The sequence below is a fragment of the Botryllus schlosseri genome, chromosome 16, assembly GCF_051294905.1.
Source record: "Botryllus schlosseri isolate E-star chromosome 16, Bs_hap1, whole genome shotgun sequence".
In the NCBI taxonomy this organism is placed as follows: domain Eukaryota; kingdom Metazoa; phylum Chordata; class Ascidiacea; order Stolidobranchia; family Styelidae; genus Botryllus; species Botryllus schlosseri.
The window spans coordinates 14552606-14577563 of record NC_137251.1 but is presented as its reverse complement, the minus strand read 5'-3'; the positions used below and the strand labels follow the sequence as shown (position 1 = coordinate 14577563).

The window sequence follows — 24958 nt, the reverse complement described above, 5'->3', positions numbered from 1 at the left end:
ATGCTGTGATGAAATCAATCTTAATTTTCTGTACCACGTATCAGCTAATGCAAATATTGTTGCAGCTTTTGCACCATTTCATCTACTGTTCCGTCGCGTGCGTGGAGCTCGTTGTCGAGACCCTGCAAGGAAAAAACGAAGGTTTGAGACCCGACAAAGACTGGCCGTGTTTCGTAAAGTGTTTGAGCGAGTTTCTGAAGGAACTGTTTGCCGTTGAGAAGATTACTTCGCCGAATGTAGATTCGATCGTTGTTTCGCGTTACGCTGCAAAACATGTCATTGGCGACGAATATTTAACGGCTCTATGTCACTATCTTTCCACTGAACTTCAGCAGATTTATAATTCCGAAGGGACGACTGATGAAGAATTACAGTTTATCTCTTCGTTGATAGGTGTTGTGGAGTATCTCTGTGTTAATATACGAACTCTTATTCACTCTGATACCCCTCTCTCTTCATTTGACCACGATAATGTTGATTTGCTGGAAAAACTTTTACGCTGGATGTTGGATTCCGGGTATTTATCGCAGGATGCGATAGTACTGTGTGGTGTGCAGACTTTCGCTCACTGTATTGTAGTGGAAATGGAAGCCAAATGTTCGGCGCAAGAATCAGAGCTTGTAAACCTGAAACTGTGTAAGACTTTGGAAAGTTTCTGTCGGAGATATGTGGAAGATTTGGTGTCGACGTCAAACGAGAACGTAACCGACGCAGACGGCTTTGAAATGAGAGTGTCGCATGTGGAAAATTACAAGCTGTGTCTTCAGATTGTGATGCGCGTGTTTCAATCACTCGAGACAGACACGGTCCTGGGAAATATCCCTCAAAATTACATCTTTCATTTGCTGTCTTCCTTTTTGAATGCAAACCAAAGCGTTCTCCTGATGGAGAGCTTGCTTAAAATTGCAAAGAATTCTTTGGAATCGGAAGATTGGCCACGATTTGTGTGTGCGTGCGTGAATCTGATACAAAGCCACAGTACTCTTTTACATTGTGCTGATGCTGTAAATTCCGGCGATACAAAGTCATACATTGCTCAGTACTGTGAGAAAACGATGTTTTACTTCACTTCATTTGTATCCTTGCCCTGGTTGAATCTACCTAAGCTGGAAGATTTTGACACCGATTTCAAGTCTTCTGAATTGAGAGTAACCTTTTTGAATCCGATCAGTGAAGGTCTTGAGCAGCGTGGGCTGATGCTCGGCTGCGAATCTTCTGCAGATGCAGTCCCAAATCTAGTTTTCGACTGTTTGAAGACGCTATCACTGCTACACACAACGAAGTACGGCCGTTTCCGTTCTACCGTACTCTTCAAAAGGGCTATTGGCATGAAATCTCACGTGACCAATATAGCTTTGGCGTTCCTCCCGTTCTTTATTGTCAAAGCATTGTCGGAAACTCCTTTTAAAGGAATGCTGACGCACGTTCGGACAGTGGTCAAAGATCTGGAAACTAGATTTTGTCATTCGAGCTTGTTTGCAATTGCGATCTTGGTGCACAGAGTGACAATGCTGATGTCGTCTCCCTGCAAAATTGAGTTGATTGATGAGCCTAACGCGGCTTGTTGTGTGAATTGTGCTCCATTCCAGCCTCGTGTCGATAGCTTCAAGCTAGTCTTTAAGAAGAAACCTGGCAATGCTAAGAAACAGAGAGATGATGTGGTGCAACTGCTGGGTGTCATTGTCTCGGAGGTTTATAAAATTATGGACGGCCGCTGGGTTTTGTTTGAGTCTTGTGTCGCGAAGCCGGACTATAATTTACAGACGAAAGTCTGCTTTAACGCTCTGCAAGTTACGATCATCGAGATGTGCAGCAATTATTTGGAAATGATCAAGGGCAGGCCTTTGACAGATTCTACGAGGATGCTGTCGAAGAAGTGGTTGGAAAGCTTGCAGTACTGTACTAGTGCGTCGTTGGATGAGAGAATTGCAGCCTTGAATTTAAAGAACGGATCGGAGCAGAGCAGGAAGAATATGAGGATTCTGGAGGAGATTTTGCGGTGAGATTGGTCGTTCCTTTATCCTGATGAGTATTATTTTTGATAATTTATAGTAGTAGATATTTTTCTTGTACGATTTGGTGATGTGATCATTCATTTACAAAGTTACAGTACTGTAAATTATTTTATGATTATGAAGAATTTATCAGCTTTCTATGATCTAAAGAGGGAGTAAAAGAAATCGTATTGTCTCTGTCAGAAGTCAGAACCATCACTATGTCTACAATTCGGACATAAATTTAATTGTATGATTCTTTTTACGGTTGCATGGTGAATATTAACATTGCCTATTTGCTCACTCATTATTACTATCGAAATTCTTATATCACTATAGTTCACTGTTATCACTGTTGACACATTTGTGGGCATTCTCAATTCATATCTGATCTTCCAATAATATGTATAGAAAACATTGTGTCATCCAAAATCAATGCGCAGTGAAGAGATGTAGTTTACACTGTGTAGTAAAATACGTGAAAAGTAATAGTGATGTGTAATTGCAATTAATATTTTCTGTGAAAGTCCCATTTTTCACCTTGCTATATCATCATCTCGTAGTAATTTTTTGGGTGTGAGAGTCTTGTGTGTGCAAGTGCTTGTGTAAGTCTGTTAACCGAACCAATTTTACCGCAGGACCGCTATTAATGACAGAAATTTGGATTTGAGACTAACACTCAACGAAATATTCGGAGCGTTGGCGAGTTATTCTCTTGTCGAGTCTGAGAGCAATATCGGATGTTGCGAACTCTTCTCATGGTCATTGTCTCAACTTTTTGCTGCGCTATCGTCGACCTTGTCATTGGTACAGTCTTCGGCGTATCTCATTTTGAACAGACTGCAGCAAAACGGAGCCCTGCAAAAGTATAGGTATGTGAGGTGGTTTTTTCCCGACTTAATAGCCTAGTCATTCTGTATCGACGGAAGAATGTTGTCGCCTTGGCATGCATATTCTATTTCTGTATTCTTCAGGATTGTAACCAAGTCACAAGACCCTCCGAGTCGATTGTACTTTTATTGATTCCAATCAAGTCGCGTTGAGTCATTTTCACTGAGTCCGAGTCATGGTTCAAATGTCTGAGTGCGGTCACGGTGGTGAGAATTGAGTCCTGAGTCCAAGTAGTTGTGTTCACTGCTTTCATTTTCAAGTCCACTCCTGATCAATTCAATTTTTTACAACTCTGCTTGGGTGACCTTGAATGCAGAATATAATAATTTCCCCCACTTCACACCGTTACTGATCCTATTTTACAAATACCAGGACGGATAGACGAAATCGGAATAATGCGGTCTCTTACTATTCTTCGAAGCTACAACGAATTGCCTGTCTTGGCCGTCTGTGACTCAAGTCATATGACTCGGTCGAGTCATGCGCGATGACTCGAGTAAAAATCGGGTCAATGTACATTGTAAAAATGTCCTGGAGACGAGTCATTTTCCATATTTAAGAAAAGGATTCTAGTCACGTCGAGTCACCACAAAATCATGGCTTAAGTCATTACAACATTGGTATTCTTTGACCTCACACAGCTATTGGATGCTGGGTAATCACTGTTGTGTGAACAAGCCCTTGTCTTAGTACTGCTATGCTGAACGAGACAATAGTTGTAAAAAAAACTAACCTGTCCTATTGATAGAATGTAGTTCTGTAGGGGAATGTGGACAGTGCGATGCCGGTAATGGGATTTGTATTTTGTGTTACAAGCCGGGACATTTTGTCACAGGTACGTTGTCTCCGTTTGCTTTGCAAAGACTTTAACCGGCGGACATCAACACGCCGGCAACCGTCCAGCTTTGGATTTGCTAGAGGACGTTGCGCAGCTGTACCACCTCGAAACGAGCACGTATCTTCTGCAAAATATGCAAACCATTTTGCCAATCGTGATCACGTCTGAGAAGCAAAAGAAATTGCTGAAATTGGTAAGTTCAATAGTAAGAATCGTGTAAGCTACTGAAGATTCAAAATATATGCTAAACTTTCACTAAACTGTCTGAATGTGTTTTTGTGTAGTCAACTAGTTGTAGCATTATAATTATATTGCGAGGAAATGGTTTTGTGGCAGTTTGGTTCTCCTGAACTTATTTGATGAATTGACCAATTTTATAATGCCAACCTGGATTGGTGATATTCCTGTTAAATTTTCTTTTCTCTCGGAGCCTTTCACCTTCCACGGACGATTACAATTCTCGATATTTAGATTTTTCAATTTGTTGCTTGTTCTTCATTCAGTGTGCATTGGGGTTGCTCGAAAATAACTTTTTTCCGGATTTCGGGGATTCACTGAATAAATTGTTAGGTAGCATAAAAATTTAGAAATAAAATAATAATAAAAGTTTGCTTTACAAATAATAAAAATTTGCTCACTTTCAACCAGTAGAGGAGAAGTTATTGCATTTGACACTTGCGGATATGTAAATATAGCATTGACGGTGAGAAATCCCGGCTAATTACCAATGAAAAACTCAAATAGCTTCGCTTCTACGGGCTTGAATTGCGTCAAATTTGTTCTGCATCGTTTTTGTAGACAACTCAACAATTTCATGGGGTTGACAGTAAATTTTTTTTTATTAACTCTGCCCCTCTTCTACTGGTTGGAATTGAGTCAAATCTGGTGTGCAGCGTTTTCTAGGCAACTTAGCAATTTAATCAGTGAATACCTGTAATCTGTGGAATGTCTGTTAACTGATCCGCACATGGTTATTGCGGTCGTAGAATTTGTTGTTTTGTGTAGACATATCTGATTCAACTATAGCTCCCTCAGGCCTGGTGCACAAGACCCTAGTAGTCGAGCACCATAAAACCCCTTATACATTCATACCTGGAATCTGGAAAAAACAGTCCTAGTGTGCATGCCTACTCTTAGCACCGCTTAGTCCCAGGTGAGCGTCTGATTTCAAAGACTATTTCAAGTCGAATCGACACCAAGGTTATGAATATTCATGGAATGATATTTCTATGTGGTCGAATCACAAGGTCACTAAGAAGCTTTATGAAATAGTCATTGTCCAAAGTTATGTAACTGTTATCAGTGTCTTTGATGCTCGAATACTCAACTTTAAGCGTGATACTAGACTTGGAACCGAAACACATAGGTGGTCTGGTCTATTATACCCAGCCCTCATCACTGATTAGCCATTGTCCTGCTCTGTTTCAGTTGAGTGAAACACTGAACATTACCAGTGCGGATTTACTGATGCCAAACTTTAAGCATATCTTCTGCCATGCCATCGTATCGGATTACGATCTGGATCTACTGTTCCGATACCTGGCGGAGGAAATCAGGCTGGAGAGAGAATCTCTTATTTTGTAAGTGGACTTTTCTTGAGTTTTTCTCTGGATCGCTACCTGATAACTGTTACTAATACTTCCGGCCCTGTATATCAATTGGTTTCTCCGTATCTTGAATTTTATTGCTGTAAAATGTAACGTCACTGGCACAATTATTCTGTTGCATCACCGAAGAACGGTGTAGGACTAAGCAGTCATTGTGAGTTTTTCCGCTCAAGTATATGGTAATTGTAGGCGAATACTTTTAAAATTTCTGGATACGTCTTTGTGGCCAATACAAAATATCTGATGACAGTACGAATAGTCGCAACTTTTGAACATTTAGTCATTTGCCACAGGGTATCTTAGGTCACTCAGTCGTTGTGACAATTTCCTTCTCAAAGGGAAGGCAAACATATTGCAAACCTACTTTACACTATACAAAATCCCTAGTAATATGATTTGCCTAAAAATGATTAGCTGAAGTGGCAGTACTAGTTAATTCTACCGATTTGGATAGGCCTGCTCTGCAAGGACGTTGAATGTGATATGTGACATGAAATGAAATTTGACCCTGTACCGCAGGCTTAATTTTGGAGCTCTGCACCACCATCTGGTATCGTACATCAGCGTCGACGTGAATAAAATCCACAAGGCCATCGACGCCATTTGCAAAGTCAAGGAGTCCTCAGGCAGAAAGGTGCCGTATTTTGATTGCTATGCGTTCACTCATGCGTGACATGCGTGGTTTTTCAGGTGAAGAAATCGTCGTCTCTGTCGAGCGTTCGCGACCTGCTTCATCCGCACTTCCTCGGTATTTTGACGTTTTTTAACAGTCAGCTGAGGTCGGCCTTGGTTATTCCAGAAGAAAAGAGAAACGTGAGGACATCATACTTCAATGTTCATGTCAGGGGTTCTTAACCTATTTTTAGCGGAAAGCCCTAATTTTTTTTGAGTGGTTACGTGACCTATTCCTTTTGCCCTGACATCATGGTCTTATTACCAGTTGGAGTGCAATTATAAGTGTTCCTATCGTTCGTTAGCTATTCGGACCTATGGTGAGCATTGGAAATAAGACAAAATGTTGACATGAGTAAAAATTATTGACATCTTATAAGGACAATTCAGTTGATTTATGGCAGGGCCGGAAAACATACGAGATTTTGAGGGGCCCGCAGATATATTCTACCATGAAAGTGAAATTCGAATCTGAAAGTATTGACGAATTTTATGCGTCATAGAATGAATCCAAGTTTGCCAACCTGAGAAAGATGGTCATGAAACTACTTACTACATTTGCGAGCAAACATTTTCGACCATGATCATTAACAAGACAAGGCTGCGTTCCAATATAACAGATTTTCACGTGTAGTTTTTACTAAGGGTTCCTGCATCCGAGTTCAAAGAATATGTTGACAACTATTATCGACCACAGATGTCAGATTGACTTCGACAGCTATTGAAGTACAATAGGTTAATAAATTCATTAAACACTATTTTTGGTCTCTATGTTTTCATTAAAAACGATTTATTCCTCGTACAGCTGGATGAATACGTGATTAATGTATCGATTCTGGAACCCGGCCCGGCAAGCACTTCATTATCCCATATCAGACCCGCCGACAGGAGAAGTTGCCCGCCCCTGTTTTATAGTATATAATTGTAGTTTCAATGTTGGCCGTTGATGGGCTTATTATTATTAACAAGTCCCCAGATTAAGAACATCTGGAAAGCTTTCTAGAATTCTTTGCCTTCCTTAGTTACTTTTCGTTTGTGATGCGCCGAAATGAATTTCAGATCATCGAAAGTTTGACGTGCTTGCTGAAACTGATGAAAAGCAAAGACGTCACCGCCGTGAGAGTCAAAATCATTAACACGCTCTGCATCGCACAGCAGCTATTCAAACTGTCGTTAGTGCCTTGTCTTCTTTCCTTAGTGAAATTGATATTCCGTATTTGTTGATAAATCAATATCTTCCTCCATGCCTAGAAGCTGGTATGACATCTGCTGCACCGCTTGGAACGCTTTTGTGAGGCGCGTTGACACAGGATGTCTCGGACCTTTGCTCAGTCACATCACTGTCACCATCTTGCCTCTTCTGGATATTTTACCAAAACCAGTTAGTATGACATAAACCAGTGCTGGCGATTTTGAAGGGGGCGGAAACGCTCAGGGGGCGCTGAAGAAAAATGGCTTCGTCGTAGATGATGTGGTAGTAGGACATATCCTTAATGAGTATTCAGAACAAATTAGCATTCCACAAAACATGTCAAATCCCGAAATTTTTGGTCGCGCTACACACCGATGTTTGCTACATATGTTTTTATGAATGTAGTGGGTTATTATAATTCATATTAAACGAATAGCGCGTACTTTTAGATCGCCAATTTCCCGTTATTTAAAACACTGCCGTCACGCTAGGGTTATTTTCAACAAAATGTTTCGCATTAGGTATTTTATCCCGCAGAGCACAGCGTGTAAAAATGGAAGAAGGAGGCACCGTATACCATTTTTTATAGTGAGAGCCCCTTGTACATAAATAAGTTTTGAAGCTTTCTGCATGAATTGAATAACTAAATATAGTTGTATTTGAGAGCTACAAAATTAAATTGTCAGAATATTTCTTCATCGTATCATAAAGGATGATACTATCTCGTGTTGTGGTTCACAATCTCACATGAACGTTATATAATATGAGTTGCTTTGTTTGGAATACATTCACATTAAAATTAATAACTGGGTACAGTACTAAATTCAATGTGAGCGGATATATGCATCCCATTCTCAGTTGACTTAGTTATAGTTACACAAAGCACTAAGAAAAAATCCAATACCATTAATTTCCCCATATTGCCAATCGCCGACGTGAATTCGGGAGGGTTGGAAGCACAGGGTATGAGACCGTACCCAATTGTTGATATAACAACTTTGATTTGACCCTGAATATACCACACACAATTATTATATGGTTTATTATAGTCAAATGGTCCTTGAGCGCGATTAAAGCGTGAAATATTCCCAATACCGAAGTCCCAAAACGACCCAGTTAAACCTCTTACCAAGACCGAAACTGCTGCAACCCAAACCCCCAATCGGTTAGCTCGAAGGGTGCCCTAAATTATTTCGGTGAATGAACATCATGTTCCGACGACTCCCCACGGTTCCGCTGAATATGGGACTCCGAGAAGTGTGTCAAAAAGATCGCCAGCGAGTAAACCTTAGCCGAAGAGGATCGCCCTTATGTTGAGCGTAAACTTCGATGCATATAAGTCTAATCGTGCTTTAATCGCTCGTGCCGAATCATCATGTCGCCGCAATCTGCACCCCTCAGGAAAAATAACATACATCAGAGAAAATTATTTGCTAGTGACAAAATACCAATTCTGAAACGTGTGCTTACTTTAGTTTAATACGTTTATGCGTTTCGATATCTTTTAACTATATAGCAGACAAGAGCTAACAAAATGACAAGTAGCGATTTAATTGTACCAACGGGCACGCCCGAATATATGTTCAATCATTAATTACGTGGCTTTCATTTTCCAATACAACAGCTCACTCAGCGCTACTGGTAAATCTCATTACGTGGGCTGAGAGGATAAAATGATTATAGCGACATACATATGCAATTACAACCTATTTCATTCATGCATTATAGAAAATTTTGGCTCCTAGGGCGACCACATGAACTTTGCTGACCATCGAAATCATGCGACGAGGTTCTTGGGGGGCGAAGCCCTCATGAGTTTGGTTTATCACGCTATGGGTGCCCAAGACAACCGTTTTTCAGGGGGTGACGGAGTGCTGTTATGACCCTCCCTCTCACCCATTGTCTTTATTACAGTCCTTACAACAAGAGGTGGGGGGCGCTAGAGCACGATAATGTTTGAAAGGGGACGCTGGAAGAAAAAAGGTTAAGAACCACTGACATAACAATATATCGATACGGTCATCTACTAAATAGAAACTGGTCGATTATAAAGGCTTTGAATAGTATATTCATATTGTAATGAACCCGAATATTTTCGGCTGACACTCGTCATGGGTACTCGTCAGCAACTAGTTGAAAATAAGAAAGAACATTGTATATCAATAATCAGATCACAAATATGACGTCACCAGCATGAAACTTCGAATGAGAGAGCGTTCAGCGTTCACTAATAGTGCAAAGTGCGACAAAACAGTCACGGTTCAGCAACACAAAATTATTTTGGCCGACATGTAACTGGTAACATTGTCCTTGTGGCTGCTAAAAAGATACATATTTGGACTTTAGGTGACTGCGATTTTGAGTTATTTGGTCGTGGAACGTATTTCCGACACCAGCGATCACCTCCATGAGTTATATTTCCTGCCGGACCATCCGCTGCTGAGAGAAATCAACCAGAAGGTTCGCGCGGTCATCAAAAGCCAGAACGGAGACGATTTGAAGACGCAACTGACTCAGGTGGGGTTGGGCTTGCTGTAGCGATTTTAGCATTGCTATGGTTTTAATCTGTTCTTTTTCAGAGGGGGGGGCACACTACTTTCACTTCTACTTAACGGTTTTTCAGCCTAAAGCACTTTATAAAATTTGAATTTGAGAAGTAGAAAGTTGTTTTAGGATCAGTTTGCGTCAATTTTAGGAGTGGAGATGTGATAAGAACCGTACAAAATAGCCTGTGTATCACGTTAAGTGAAGGTATTTTTACAGATTCTATCTATCAAACGTAGCTACTTTCGAGCAAATTTGCTCTTTGAAACAACTGCTTACTCGACTAATATTCAGACCTTCATTTTTTATCCGCACGTGAAGTAGTGTAGGCATGTCTCCGAAATCGTTACTTCTACTTCTACTTGACATTACGACCACTTCTACTCGAGTAGACCTACCAACTATGACTAACTTGACCACTGCTGGGTATAAGTGATACCCATCAAGTGTTATCTATGCGGGTGTTGCAAACTAAAAAGATGCTATTAGTACCGGTAGGTATGAGAATCTTGGAGGTACAGAACTTCAATGTACAATTGAATAGTATATTATTGAAATGAACCCGAATATTTTTGGCTGACGCCCGCCAAGGGCAATTGTCAGCAACTAGTAGAGAATTGGAAAGAACAATCGTATCACCAAATATGTTGTCGCCCGAAATCTTATTTCAAAATCGTCTGCGCGCAGGCCACTGAGCTGTTATCCCACGAGAGCTCCGAAGTCAGAGTTCACGCGCTGACGAAACTCCGCATAACGCTGAAAGAGCGTCAACGGGATATACAGCGCCATCACGCAACGACCGGGCAGGACTCTTCTGACGAAGTGATGTCAAATCTCGTCTCTAAGCTACTGCTCGGTTGCCGAGATTTGAACAAAGCCGTCAGGCTGCTTTGCGGACAGTGTCTGGGACTTATCGGCGCGATAGATCCCGACAGGTAGGCCGTGTTGGGTTTTAAGTTGCTTAACGCAGTGATATAGCCTACGGTGTGTTCCATGGTTGGGGAGGCATTGACCGCTTTATACATAACCGATGCATCTGTGAGAGAAGGTATCTGCTCTTCACTACATGGCCTTCGTAACTTCATACTACTAAAGTGCATCGTTGCACTGTACTTTCAACTATCAGTAGGGCAGATTAATTTGTGCCTCGCGTAACAGAGCCATATTTTCCATTGCTTGGTGATTTTGAGGGGGTTCTGGTGCTCTGCATTAATAATATTTGGATTTTTGCAATCGATGAGAAAATAGAATTCGATTAAGACGAGTTAATGCAAATTCTGAGCTGTTAATGATCAATTGCGCTATCACAGGTGAGTCTTGGCTCGTCTGTACAACACCTCTCCTTATGTCCTATGTTTTTGAACAATAAATATGGAAATTGTTTAAATTTTGGATGCATAAAATGTTCAAATTATTGATGAACATCGGTAGAAAAATATCATGTTCATGGATAGTTTTCTCCCGATTTGATTTTTTTCAATTACCATGATGGCAGGGAATACAGTGCCTCACTGCAGCTGTATTGATTGTGACGACCACGTGAACCTACCTTTGTTTTCCAGGCTTGTCCTTAATCTGCACGGCGACACGTCGGTGTCTGAATTTTTCACAGTGGACATTCCAGATTTCGCCTTTCACTTGATCTCGCAATTGGTGAAGGCGTTTCTCGCTGCGAAACCCATCGATCAGGACATATCGGCGTACGCTATTCAGGAACTGCTGAAAATCTACGATTGCAGAGACGGGTCGAAGGACAATCACGGTGTGTGGAACAACACTTTTAGTTGAATAGGCAGGTCATAAGGTTCCGAGTCACAAGTCAATCTCACTTTTATAGTTTTGACTCGAGTCAAGTCCGTGTCCAAGTCATTATGTGCAGTGTTCAGTTTTGAGTTCAGTCCGGTTCAACCCACATTTTTCAACTCTGCTCGAGTGATATAGAATGGCTCACATTCGTAATATCGTAATTTTTCTCAGTCGCTGGTAATCAGTTTAGACTTTGAATTGGGCCTGATGAATTAGAGCAAAAACTTACTGGTAGTAGAGCGACTCTGACGCCTGTTGGCGACACAATACATTCTATATCATATATCGCGCAGGCAGAAGACTGTGGAGAAAATTTCCGGAATGTATTCGAGAAGTATTGGAGCCGCATCATACATCGAGGTAATCAATTACAGTAGGAAATGTAAAATACTCAATTACTGGCAACGAATGTAGGGTTCGAATAGCTATGAAGGCAGAATATTTGGTTGCTTTAGAAACCCCGGTAAGAATCCTTAGCTAGACTTTTGCATCAGTCTAATCAATGAGCCAACAACTCCTCTATATTCAAACGAGGACCCCTTTTTCTATTATACCAGGGGCGGGCAACATACGACCCACAGACAAATTTCGCTCTTACGTGATAATGTGGCCGGCAGGTCTACATACATTTTGCGAGCAAACGTTTTCGACCTTGAACATTAGCAAGATCAAGCGGCAATATAACTGGGGTTCACATGAATTATTTACCAAGGATTTCTACGTCTGACATGCAGCCAGTGTTGAAAGAACTTGTAGACAACTTTGATCGACCACAGATGTCTCATTCACTTCGTTAGCCATTGAAGTACATTACGTTAATAAATTTACTAAATAAATAGAAGTTGCCCGCCCCTGTACTAGACAATGTTGTTTTCTCTTTTCAGATACCTTCTGAAGAAGAAAGAATGGCTCCTGGAAAACATGAAGCAACCCGTTTTATTCAGGAAGCCAAACATGACATTTCGAGACTGGGCGGGAATGTACTGTTCATTGCTAATGCAAATGGTACTTGTTACTCTTTGGAAAAATGGCGTTATGATAGATTAGTTGCCGTTTCCTCACGTATCAGAGGGAATTTATTATTTTATTTCACAAAAATCGTGCCGTTTACTATACAGTATCGTCACGGTGGAATCAATGTAGATTCTATCCATCATTTAAAACTTATGGAACATCAAGTTTTCGTAAACTTTTCACTTTCTCTGCAATATGTTAGCCATGTTTATGTTGATCACATTATTTGAAAGTTAATCATGGCCAAGATATGTCCAAAAGAATGTTTAAACCTTGCACAAAGTTAGATTTCTCAACATGGGTTAAATGGACATGAGCAAGTTTGATTACACAGCGGCAATATTTGCGAGGAAAAGAACAAAGACGATGGTTTTGCTAGTGTTAGTCCTCCTTTTCCAAGAAATGTCTTACCTTCACCCAAATGTCCTCTTTTTTAGATTAGAATAGCGAAAAAAGACCCACGAATTACGCAAAATGTGGGCTGAATGGACGAGAGACTGGTATTTTGAGATTTTAGTCAACCCAATCACATTCGCTGTATAAATTTGAAAATCACCCTTTCCTTGTCTGCTATAGTAGCTTTTGCAGTCGGTGAAAAATGCCCTCTTTTAAAGATCTCAAAATATGGTAACCCTACGATATATTAGTCGTTGACCATCATTCCTCGAAAATATCGATGTTCGATATGAAATTTTAGTGTTGTTCAATCGCGTCTGCTTCATTCCAGACGCTGTACTATATTCTCGGTTCGTTCCAGGTTTACGAGAATGACAAAGCCCGCACCGCCAGCAAGGTTTTCCACGCTTGCTCGGCAGTGACTAGAAACGACATCAACACCGCATTGTTCCTGATGCCTCACACCACCCTGCAGGCGCTGTTACATACGAATCACGCTGATTTCATTGTGCAGGAGGTAAAAGCTTTGGCTTGGATCAGACCTGGGCAAAGTGCGGCCCGCGAAAGGTTGCTTGGAATTCAAAGCATAAAACTTGCTTTTTGAATGAATAAAACAACAGGCTGTATCAACTCAACAGGAAATTCGTTTACTTTGAAGTCTGTTCACTAATATGCCACGATTACGCTGCCTACGTACCTCGCATGCATAATCCAGATTCAAAATAAAGGCAGATATGAGTAGCAATTAAAGTTACAAGAAATCACTCTTTCCATATAGTTTAATTCAAACCTTCTTTGTTGCCATTGTCACATTACGCATTATACGGTATATGTTTCAAATTGTTACGTGCTACGTTTCCAAATACCTAATTCGTAAAACAAGTCAATAAGTGCTCGCGATTACTATATGACTCATCATATTTATCACCCATAATGGATTAACGGGCATGCCAAAAAAGAAAGGCGAAAACTGAAATTCAAAGAAGGTTTTGAGACTTTAGACTTCCTAGCACTAAATATGCCTATTTGTATATTGGAGTCAGGGGTGTAAAGCCGTCCTTTTAGTTTTTGCCGCGCATGTCGCCGTGATTAGGGATTTGAATTAATGTCGCTCTTATGACAAAAATACGAAACACTCGGTCAAGGGAGGGCGGAGTTCAGAAAAATGCAAGCTTCGCTCAACATCAAGGCTATTAAAGATGCACATTGCTCGGAAGGCAGCGACCAAGAAAATAAGCTTTGTACTATTGCATATACATTTCAGTGCAGGGGTTCTCGAAGTGGGGAGCGCGAAAGCATCAGAAGATGGGCGCGAAGCTGCAGTTTATAGAAACAATTTTTCGCGCTCGGCGCGATTTACCCCCAGCTTTCAGTTATTGCTCTGTGTATTGTCCGACTTTGATATTTCAGAATTCTCTCATCAACAGCCATAAACTTCCATACCATCAAACTATCCGTTGGGGTTGCTAGCATTCTGGTTGCACTTATTAATATTTTGTGATATCATAATAGGGCGGGCGCGAAATTTTTCACTATCATAGAGAGGTGTGCCTAAAAAAGTTTAAGAACCACTGTTCTCGAGTCTTAATATAAGAACGTGGATAGCGGTTTAAAGAGAGTTAAAAATGTATCATGTTAAGCATTGTTTCGAATCATGACAGCAAATAGATATTTTTTAATTAACCGTCAATTCCTCATCCCATGACATGAACGCATTCACTGAGCAGCGTTTATTAACAATGTAATTTAGAAATAAAATTAAAATACGGTGGAGAATATAGCTAAAATGTTTCACTCGGCCCGCCAACGTATTTTCTACTTCTCATTTGGCCCGCATAGGAAAATAATTGCCCACCCCTGGCTTAGATAGTAGTAGGTGTCATAAAATTCATCAGTTGTGCCAAATGACAACCAGCTCTGGTTCCTGACGACCGATCTATCAGTTACCTGATCAATAATGAAGCTAGACCAGTGGTTCTTAACCTTCACTAACCTGGCAAATCCTTACGCTACCCCAAAATTTTCTCCCAGTCACAAATACAAAACCGACCACATCACGTATCTAGTACATTACTTTTGAACACTGATGCACAAAATGAACTGTGCATGGGCATCAACGACAGTTTCGTAAGAACAATACTGCTGGAACATGATTTTCACAGTGAACAGAAACATTATAATGAATATTTAGGCTGCTGCTAATCAATCTGAATTCTGTTGTATGAGTCGGGTATGTGTCTCCAGCGAACCCCTGATACTGGTTGAACCTTGGTTAAGAACCCCTGAGCCAGACCGAATTCAAGAGAGGAATGGAGTTACACTAAACGTGAAGTTGAAGGTCATAACAAAATGATGCGTCACAATATTCACTTGGTGCTATTTTCAGTATATATATATCGGTATAAGACAGTGGTTCCCAACCTTTATGTCTTTTTCCCCCACTTCAGATTTATTCCGAGTCTTCATTCCCCACTTCCCAAAACTATCGACGTTTTTCCTTTTAATTTTTGTCATTACGGAGCGACTATTTGCTTGTTTGAGTACACAAGACACACAACCATGATAATACGCAAGACAATCGCCTATAACTGCAACATAAAACACATTGTGAACCGATACCGGTATCCCTGAAAATTTAGCGAAAGTGTTATCCCACGTCATCCTGGTTGCGTTTGTGACGCCATCATTGGTTATCCAGAGTTTAAAATGAGGTTTTGTGAACAGCACGCAATATCATTTTCGATACATGCATTCCGGAGCAGTTAACCGTTAACGGTAATCGCGCATGCGTCTCCGTAAATATGCAGACTATCCTGTATATAATGTTTACCAAATGCGTCTATTCCCCACCTGGAACCATTTAATACCCCACAGCTTGGGAACCACTGGTATAAGATATATCTACCTCTTCAGGTGCTCATGATACTGGAACAAACTGACCAATCGAAAGGACCTATCAACCAACGACATGCTATCGACCAGCCAATTTCGCAAGACTCCTCCGCCAATCTGATCAACGCCCAGCACGCGCGCGGCACGCATCTGCTGCAACTGAGCGCGCAGGCCGTGTTCTCGGCATTGGATCACGTGACGAGATGGTTGCGGCAGGCTGAGATCGAAGCGAGCGATCAGAAATCAAAGTCGTCGAGGTTTGATGCGTTTTGTGTCGGTTCCTTACCAGGGATCCAAGTTGCTTGGCTCTTTGCTTGGCAAAACTCTTCTTTGAAAAATTAGACTGCGATTCAGGTTGTTTGAAAATAACTTAACAAATTTTGTTGGTTACTCGACAAAATTGTTAGGTTGGCTAAAAACAAACGCAGCACACCAATTTTGGCTCGATTCGAACGCGTAGAAGCGCAACTATTAAAATAAAATTTCTTCTAATTTTTCGAGAAATAACTTTTTTCTTCAAATTTTACAGGCAATCCCATGAAACTGTCAAGTTGTCTAAAAAACGATGCATAACAAATTTGAGGTTCACTTCAAGCCAGTCGAAGCAAAGTTATAAGAGTACAATATTTTGGATTGAAAAAAAATGTTATTCACAGTGGGAAATACTTCATTATTATTAATTAACTGCCCACCGTAAATACTACTATTACTAATCCAAAATTTTGAATAGCCCCTGTATCATGGTAATTGAATTGAATATATTTTAGAAATTGCACCTCTTTGTAGTGTATTATGTCATTTTTCATTTGCCGCACCTTGCAAATTTTAAAGTATCCACCTCTGAATTGACAGATAAAAGTATGACCAAATTTACTTTCTTAAACTACCTACAATGTTAATTTTACGACTTTGATTCTCAAGTTCTACTTGGAGTAACTTTGACATGTTTTAGAAATCGCGACTACTACTTGCAAAGTAGAAATTTACGCCATTACTTCTACTTCTACTTGTGTGCCAATTCTGACCACTACGACCGCCTCGCTTTCCAGTCAAGTGCTAAGCGTTCACGTCGAAAAAGTGAAGGCCTTCCTCGGAAGAATTCCGCAGCTACTCTTGGCGCAGGCGTCTTTTCATTGCCGCGCATACCGCAGAGCTCTGCTGCACTATGAGGCTCATCTCAGGGGGAAGAACGCGGACTCGGCCCGTACGACTGAGGTTAAGGTGGTAAGGAACAACGGAGAATACGTCTTTTGCTGTTATCTGAGGAATTCGAGAAATTAGAATATTAGCAATACGAATACTAGCAGACTTAATCTGAATACTTGAATATAGCCTTTTCCCTGCAATTCTTGGATCGGATTCCTCTCTTACGTTGAAATAATTAGCCGGTCTTTTGTTTTCGTAGCTAATATCGCAGACATACGTGAGGAGCTCTGGCAGGCTTCAAATGTTTGGTGTAAATTTTGGGATTAATGGGGGAATGCGATTGGCGTGAGATTGTGTCGATGTTAACTGTCGATGGGTATATTGACGGTGGAACGTGTACAATAATACAGTAATTCAAAAGGTAGCTTCAAGCCAGATTATCGATATGCAAAGAATGTTTAGAATGAAGTGTTCTTACGACGTTAGCTAGTATAGCTTGTGAATTCGGCCGACAGCAATGAAGCTCAGGTTTCCAGTGAATTCAGCCCTTCACAGCTCCTTATCCTAATAGTGATCTACCTAACCCCTAACTTCAACCTAACCCCAAACCTCTAACTTGAATACCTGACTACATACATACCAAGTGCTGTGTATCTCAGTTCATGATCATATGCAGTGAAACATTCCTTTTCTGATTTATAAATACGATATTAATGCATCCCTGTCATAATAACAATAGTCATGACATTTTTAATGTAAAATTAACTTCTAAGCATAGCACAACACAACGATTTCGATGAATGTTCCGTCAACGATAATTCCTTTGACTTGCTCTTGCACAGGACGAGGAAGCTATCAACTTCTTGCAGCAAATCTTTGTCGAAATGGACGAACCAGACGGTGTGGCTGGCATTGCGGCCGTGCGCTCTGCGAGACCAACGCTGAGCATTCAGATCAAGCAATTGGAAAGCACCGGAAAGTTACAGGTTCGTGGCCAGGCGCATTGCTTTGTCGCAAACCAGAAATTTCATTTGTTTGAGAATCGTACTGTTGTTACGGTAAAGTCAAGTTATCACGCAACGCGCTTCCGAGTGAATCCAAATTTAGCGATTTTGAAAGTTTGAAATATTATTGCAGTATGATTATCGTGACCAAAAATATGGGTATATTAAGGCGGCGGTTCTCAACCGCAGGTCTGCATTAATTTTCAGGCCGGTCTTCCAAATATCTTTTATCGTTAATTCTAGTATTAAAGAGGTTGACCGTTTATTAGAAAAATAAAACGTCACATTTTAAACTGACTTGGAAGTCCAGAACATGATATAGAACGCTTTCTGGCGTAATGTGAAGTTCATGGTCTACTTTAGACATAGGCCTACCAACGTCTCAAAGCTTCAACTTTCGTACAAAACTGTTTAAAAATACCCTGTGTAAGACCAGAAATATGTGAAAGTAAGAAAGCTTATTACATATTAGTTGATGAAATTTGGCAGTACAATTATAGAATCTAAGAAAGTTTCTGTTTCCCTTTTAGGACGCGTGCGCCTGTTACGCTCACGCTATCGAAAAGAACCCCGATGATTTACGAGGAATCAAAGATTACGTGAAGTGCCTGATGAATTTGGGGCAACTTTCGACTGCCACTTGCCTCATGGATGGCACCATTTCGAAGCGGAACACATGGCAGGTGCGTTCGTTGCGCCCAGGGCTGTGGAGCTGGTTCACTTTATGACTCCAACTGCGAATCTAGACATTTTAAATATACCGACTCTGACTGCGGAAACTTGAAATACTCCTAATATCTTCTTCACCAAACTCCAACATTCCTGTAAATAGGATCGGAAAATTCTACATTCATCACAATTTCCAGTTATTCATATCACCAAGCCAATCAAACTATTCTCTTGAATTAAATAAAGTGTTCTCGCAGAAAGAAACTGAGTCTGTGAAGGGCCGTTTCATGTGATTAATCTGGAACACTGCTGCAACTGCAAAGGCACTTTTCAGTACAGTGTTTCTTAACCATTCATGTAGCGTGGACCGCTAAATGTTGTTAAAGGTTGTTGCGTGAGACCCCTAACCGTGAAATTTCGGACGCTGATGACTTAAAAAAGGTCATCAGTACTAATGATGACACCTCATATTGCGATCTAGTCTATTTGTTGCTTTAAAAGCTACCTGATGGCTGCAGAGAGGTCACCACTTTCGCATGTGACCATTGGTCAGCGCTGAAAGTAAGGATTTAAGGACGGATTTATAAAGGACAATGTAGTGTTATAGTTATAGATTTAACACTGGCCTTACATAGACCCCTTAAAATTAGTCTATTGACCCCCAAGCGGTCGGTGAACCAGAGATATGCATAAGCACCCCTGTTCTAGTAGCATTTTGAGACAGTTGGTTCGATTCAAAGTAGTTGGAATCGGTGTCAGACTCCAGCTGGTATGTGTGTCCGCGACCCCAAAGAATGTTACAATATTTATGTGGCTCTGACTCCATCGAGAGAAAATTTAACGAGACTCAGGCTCAACGGCCCTGATTGTGTACGGTCGTTTCTCTCTGTTTCTGTACGCCTTTCGGAACCGAGAGTATGAAATTACAATCAGGACGACTTGGAATCTTTCCGTATCGAGGCCGCTTGGAGACTGGGCAGATGGGATTCGCTCGATAAATACCTCAACTCGGATTCTCGGCGCACAGATCTGTCGCAATCGCACGACTGGAATGCAAGACTGGGACAGCTGCTTTTGGTGGTCAAGGAAAAGCGTTGGGACCAATTTCGGAGCATTATCGACGTGAGATTTTTTGGCTGTTTGCTGTTAGCATAACTTTTATCTGCTCCTGTGCCATCTAAAAATAGTACATCGATCTCTCCGCCTCGATTATTCAGAATTCATGCCGGTGACATCAGAATTGGTGATATACAATGCCGACGATTACCCCTGACTGCCGGAAATATTTGGGTTCATTTCAATGCAAATATACCATTCAACCGTCTATATCTGTGTGTGTTTGCGTTTTTCAAAATCTTGAAGTGCAATTTTTGCAATTTGATGCATCGTCGGTAAGATGCACTCGTATTGCTTTACGCAGGATGTTTACCTGGACCAGACGGGGCCATTGTCTGCTGCCACTATGGAACGCGGGTCGTATCAAAGAGGGTATGTTATACGGTTTTGTATTTCATGGAGAGTGGACTTACTGGTGTCAATGATAGTTTGGGATTTTCAGGGTGTGAATATCGCTTATTGGCAGTGTTGGGATCAAGTCACTACCTTCGAGTCACGAGTCATCTCGAGTCATTGCAGATTTTGACTCGAGTCAAGTCAAGTCAATCGATTTTCAAAGGTGACTCGAGTCAAGTCAAGTCACGAGTCAAGTCACAATTCAAGTCAAATTGAATTTTCGAAGTATGAGTGATGAGTCATTATATTTTGCTAGCCGGGTGAAAGACAGATTAATTGATCATTTTTCTTGAATCAAATAACGAATATCTAGTTAAATATACATGCAAAAAGACGTTGTATTCCCCGCGCACACGTAGAACTGCTAATAAAATACGTGAGCAACTGTACAGCTACATGCTACAGTCACTTATTATCAGCCAAAATATAGCACTCAATACGAAGCTTCGAGACGTTGAGACAAATTGATATGGTACAATAGCCTACAATACCCATCTACACGTCCGTTAAAATATCTACGCACAAACTATATTTGTTCGATTTAAATCACACAAGAAGGTTGGCAAAGGTGAGCGCTGCGAAACGTAAGCATCGGGCCGCCTAAGAAACAGAGACACATTGCTATTTGGTTAAATCTTCTACTACTACTACAGTACTACTACTACTACTACGACAACGTAAGCTGTGCTTGTTCAGTTTGCGGTCAATTTATTTGTGATCTAACAATCGAGGTTCAGTGAAACGTTAAATTAGTGAATGAATGGTTGCAGTCACAGTGTCACAAGTGACACCGGCGTATCTCGGACAATCTGAACATACACAAAATACGGTGGTTTATTCGACACCGTTTACTTGATGACTTGAATTTGACTCGTAAATTTTGCTCCGAGTCACGAGTCAATGCACATTTTTGAAGCTTCGAGTCAAGTCAAGTCATTTTTCCAAAGTGACTCGAGTCAAGTCAAGTCATACGAAAAAGTTGACTCAAGTCATGACTCGAGTCATCCCAACACTGCTTACTGGTATTGTGTGAACGAAGTGGTTTTGTTTTTAGACACTGTTCTGTGTTATTATGAATGAAATTGTCATAACGACCGAGCAAAATATTCCCCCGTATCACAAAAACGAGTTAATTCCAAAGTTGCAGCTAGAGTTTGTGACCCCTACATTAAATCTATTTTCCGTGGCAACTTTCCTGCCGGTCCGCCAAATATATTAGAAAGGTATATCTCGATTTGAAAAGGCAAAACATTCAAGTCTTTTCCATTAATTAGACAAATAAAAAATACAATTTTTGATTGACCTAGAAATATGAAACGTATTATTCTGCATTGTTTCATAATATAGAGTTCACAGTCTACTTTCAATACATACTACTCATACGAGACCAGTTATAAGTGAAATTTAGGAAGACTTTTTGCACAAAATTCGTTAAATTTCGGTAACGCAATTCAGCCATATACACCCTACGATAGGGTCGGTACGATAGAGCAAGCAAATAGTAAATTGCATTTCTTTCTTTCGAACAACTTACAATCAAGATAGTGGCTTAACGAGACTTCGTCTTACAGCAGATTCCTCGTATCCAACATTATATTTTTTCCACAGACCCCCACAAAACATCTCCCACAGCGATATGTTTGTAGCAATAACGTATCGACAACTTGGCAATTAAAACGAGTTTGCACAGTAGGATATTTCATCTCGGACAATCATTCTGTTGATGTGACTCCTGGACTTTTAGTAGTTATAAAGAGAAACTGCCTTGTGGCTTCTCTAGGTCTAATTGTAAAATAATTAGAAATTAGACTATCAATCGTTTTGTGAACCCCCTGAAAATGCTTCGCAGACCTCTAGGGTTAAGAACCACTGATCGACTAATCATTCAGTATTATAGTTCGCTAATGGGGCCCATTACTAGCTGTGTGATAATTATAACTGCGCATTCAGATACAAAGCAATCATACGGCTTCACATGCTTACTGAGTTGGAGGATATAACAGAAAAGCTGAAGTCTACCGACGGCAATACGGATATGAAGCAGATCGCAATGGACTGTTACAGAACATGGCAAGAACGTCTGCAGCCGATACAGAACTCGTTCAAAACGAGGGAGCCGATACTCTGCCTGCAGAGAGCCGTGCTTGATTTATTAGAAAGGTAATGTACATGTATTACTGTATTCTTTATTTGTCCATTTGCGTGGCTCACCTGACTACAGTTGTCTATCGACTTCATAGTGATAGAGCAAGAGTTTGCCTCGTTTTTCTCGAAATTTTCTCCGTCTTAAGAACATATTCATTGAAAGATATGACCTGGTACACGTAAAACTAACACGCTATGGTTCTTCATACCAACCGGTGTCGCCGGCAAGTCACTACCTTCAGGTCTTGAGTCACTGCAAATTTTTACAGTAACTCGAGTCTACTCAAATCATTCAGAAAATGTGACTCTGGTCATCTCAACATCGTTAACAATTTCGTTGTTACACTAGTTTGTCCCAACTAAAATTGGGTGATGGGGCTTTTGACAATTCAAAAACAACAATAGTGCCATACACGAATTTCTGTTTCATAGTAATGTAAAATTGTATGTCTCCATTTCCAATATGCTATTGAATTGATATTGCAATGAAGATCCATGCAGTTTTTCACAAACTCGCTTCAATCAATTAACGACATCTTGCGTTGTAGTGGTCATAAACGGTTACAGTTATCGTCTATAAATAGCTATTGTCAATGCGCATACAAAGAGCTATATATAAATCATTGCCTTACCCCATAATCCGTTCAAAATGCAGGTTGAATACAGAAAAAACGTTTCCCGCAAAATGCAATGTGTAGCTCAGTTCGCCTAAATGAACGCTAATCTTATAATCCCTTATATCTTCCGTTCTACACGCCGTAAGCAGACACAGTTTTCGTTTTAGAGTAGTTGTTGATCGAAAGAGTTCTTTGAAACCATAATATCGGGAATTAGTTGGATAGAACACGCTTCAAATTGGTGTGAAATAAAGCAATATTCTGTTACGTGAAAAAATGCCGCGCACGTGTCAGCATTGCCGCATAAGGGCATATACATTCACTTACGATTGCCTTTTATACAGTTGAATGTAACACACATAGTTAGATGCAGTCCATAACACTTCAACAAGATCAGTATCACGAAGGTTGGTCTTATATAAGTTACCCGACGCCAGTGCTAAACACTACAGACATGGGTGTGTAAGTTACGCGAGTACGATACTTGCGCCTGTAATAACAACATACAGACAGTTGAAATCCGTTTTATATGTTGTACGAAGTTACTGTAGACTTCAATGAATAGATGTTGATCATATGCCCATATACTAACGAACCTGTATCGGACATTCGATGTGTAGAACACGTTTCAAATTGATAGGAAATGAAGCAACAAGAGAAATCGCGCGCCTATGAGAAGTGTCAAACAAGGCAATATATTTACTTACGATGGCCTTGTGCAGTTGCAAATTGCACATTTTGTTAGTTATGTGCGATCAATAGTATCTATAAAAACAGTAACATGGATTTGGACTTATATAACTGGACCAGGCAAAGCCAAATAAACACGAATTACAAGGCGCGTTGCCTCTATCGCGATGACGTAATCAGCGGCGGCCGTGAGTAATGCTTATAACGAAGACTTTCCAGTCGCGGTGCGCGCGACTGCGTAAATGTATCGAACTCAGTAATGTCTTGTTTGAACGCCGTAATTGATATGTAAGACAACCACGAGGTCATTCACTATGGGAAGGATTATGTATCACGTCACGTGAAAACGAAAAACAAATTCATCTTTCACTTTTGAGAAATCGCGTAGACTTGTTTCAATATCATCGTCACCTCTCTCGTCTGAGCCGTCCGAGTAGCTCAGTTGGTTAGGCTGCTATTTCCTGATCACGGCGATATATTGGGCGTCGGTTCAAGTCCCGTTGTTCGCATTCGCGGGAGTAGGGTTAAAATTGAAGTAATGGTAAATAGAACGCACTGATCATATCCGCCATGCCTTAAAACCTCTCTCTACCATGATCAGGTCACATTTGAGCAAACAAGCTTCCGTAGACACTGTAGACACTGCGTTCGTCAAAAATTTGGTGGGCAAATTATGGCTTCAAACTGCGAAACACGCTCGTAAGGCCGGATACCTGCAGTCCGCCTACAACGCGCTCATCAACGCGCAAGACATGGAAATACCGGAGTTTTGCATCGAACGTGCCAAGTGGCTGTGGAATAAGGTACGCGGTAGATTTATGTGCACTTCGTTTAATTATCAATTATTATTACTTGATCACCGATCCACTCTCAGAGGGTGGTCAATGAAGAATTGATACAAATTTTGTTTGGGTACTCTATAGGTTTTGAAAAGTAGGCGGGTTGTAATGTCGATTTCATTCGCGAAAGAAATGTAAACCGTTAGATAGTGTGTTCACATGGAATAAACCCGAATATTTTTGACTTACACTCATCAGCAACTAGTAGAGAATTGAAAATAACATTGTATATCAACAATCCTCTCACCAAATATAATGTCACCGTCGTAAAAATCGTGGCAGTGGAATCAAAGTAGCTTTTGTCTAGTTTAAAACTATATGTCAGTTCTTCAAAGTTAATCGGTGCCAACATATGGCTGAAAGAATATGAAAACTTCACGTAAAGTTAATTTTCTCAAAATGTGTAAAATGGGCACGAGTTACTTCGATTCCACCGCGACGAAATTAGAATATCTGGCCCCATTATATTTCTAATTGATGATCAAGGTTT

General features: G+C 40.6%; 1 protein-coding gene across 2 annotated transcripts in view; it reads left to right on the top strand.

Moving 5' to 3' along the window:
• LOC145458941 (serine/threonine-protein kinase ATR-like) overlaps positions 1–24958 on the top strand; it is a 45955-nt gene that overhangs the window by 6884 nt on the left and 14113 nt on the right. For both annotated transcript variants that reach the window (XM_080337455.1, XM_080337456.1), the window contains exons 7-28: positions 66–1999; positions 2633–2866; positions 3721–3916; positions 5152–5303; positions 5850–5964; positions 6021–6143; positions 7062–7174; positions 7254–7383; positions 9541–9711; positions 10426–10673; positions 11301–11500; positions 11838–11904; positions 12429–12549; positions 13316–13471; positions 15868–16103; positions 16896–17070; positions 17835–17978; positions 18527–18679; positions 19599–19787; positions 20086–20153; positions 22128–22337; positions 24231–24432. In XM_080337455.1, coding sequence (XP_080193581.1) covers positions 66–1999; positions 2633–2866; positions 3721–3916; positions 5152–5303; positions 5850–5964; positions 6021–6143; positions 7062–7174; positions 7254–7383; positions 9541–9711; positions 10426–10673; positions 11301–11500; positions 11838–11904; positions 12429–12549; positions 13316–13471; positions 15868–16103; positions 16896–17070; positions 17835–17978; positions 18527–18679; positions 19599–19787; positions 20086–20153; positions 22128–22337; positions 24231–24432 — 5337 coding nt within the window. The remainder of the gene's footprint in view (positions 1–65; positions 2000–2632; positions 2867–3720; positions 3917–5151; positions 5304–5849; positions 5965–6020; positions 6144–7061; positions 7175–7253; positions 7384–9540; positions 9712–10425; positions 10674–11300; positions 11501–11837; positions 11905–12428; positions 12550–13315; positions 13472–15867; positions 16104–16895; positions 17071–17834; positions 17979–18526; positions 18680–19598; positions 19788–20085; positions 20154–22127; positions 22338–24230; positions 24433–24958) is intronic.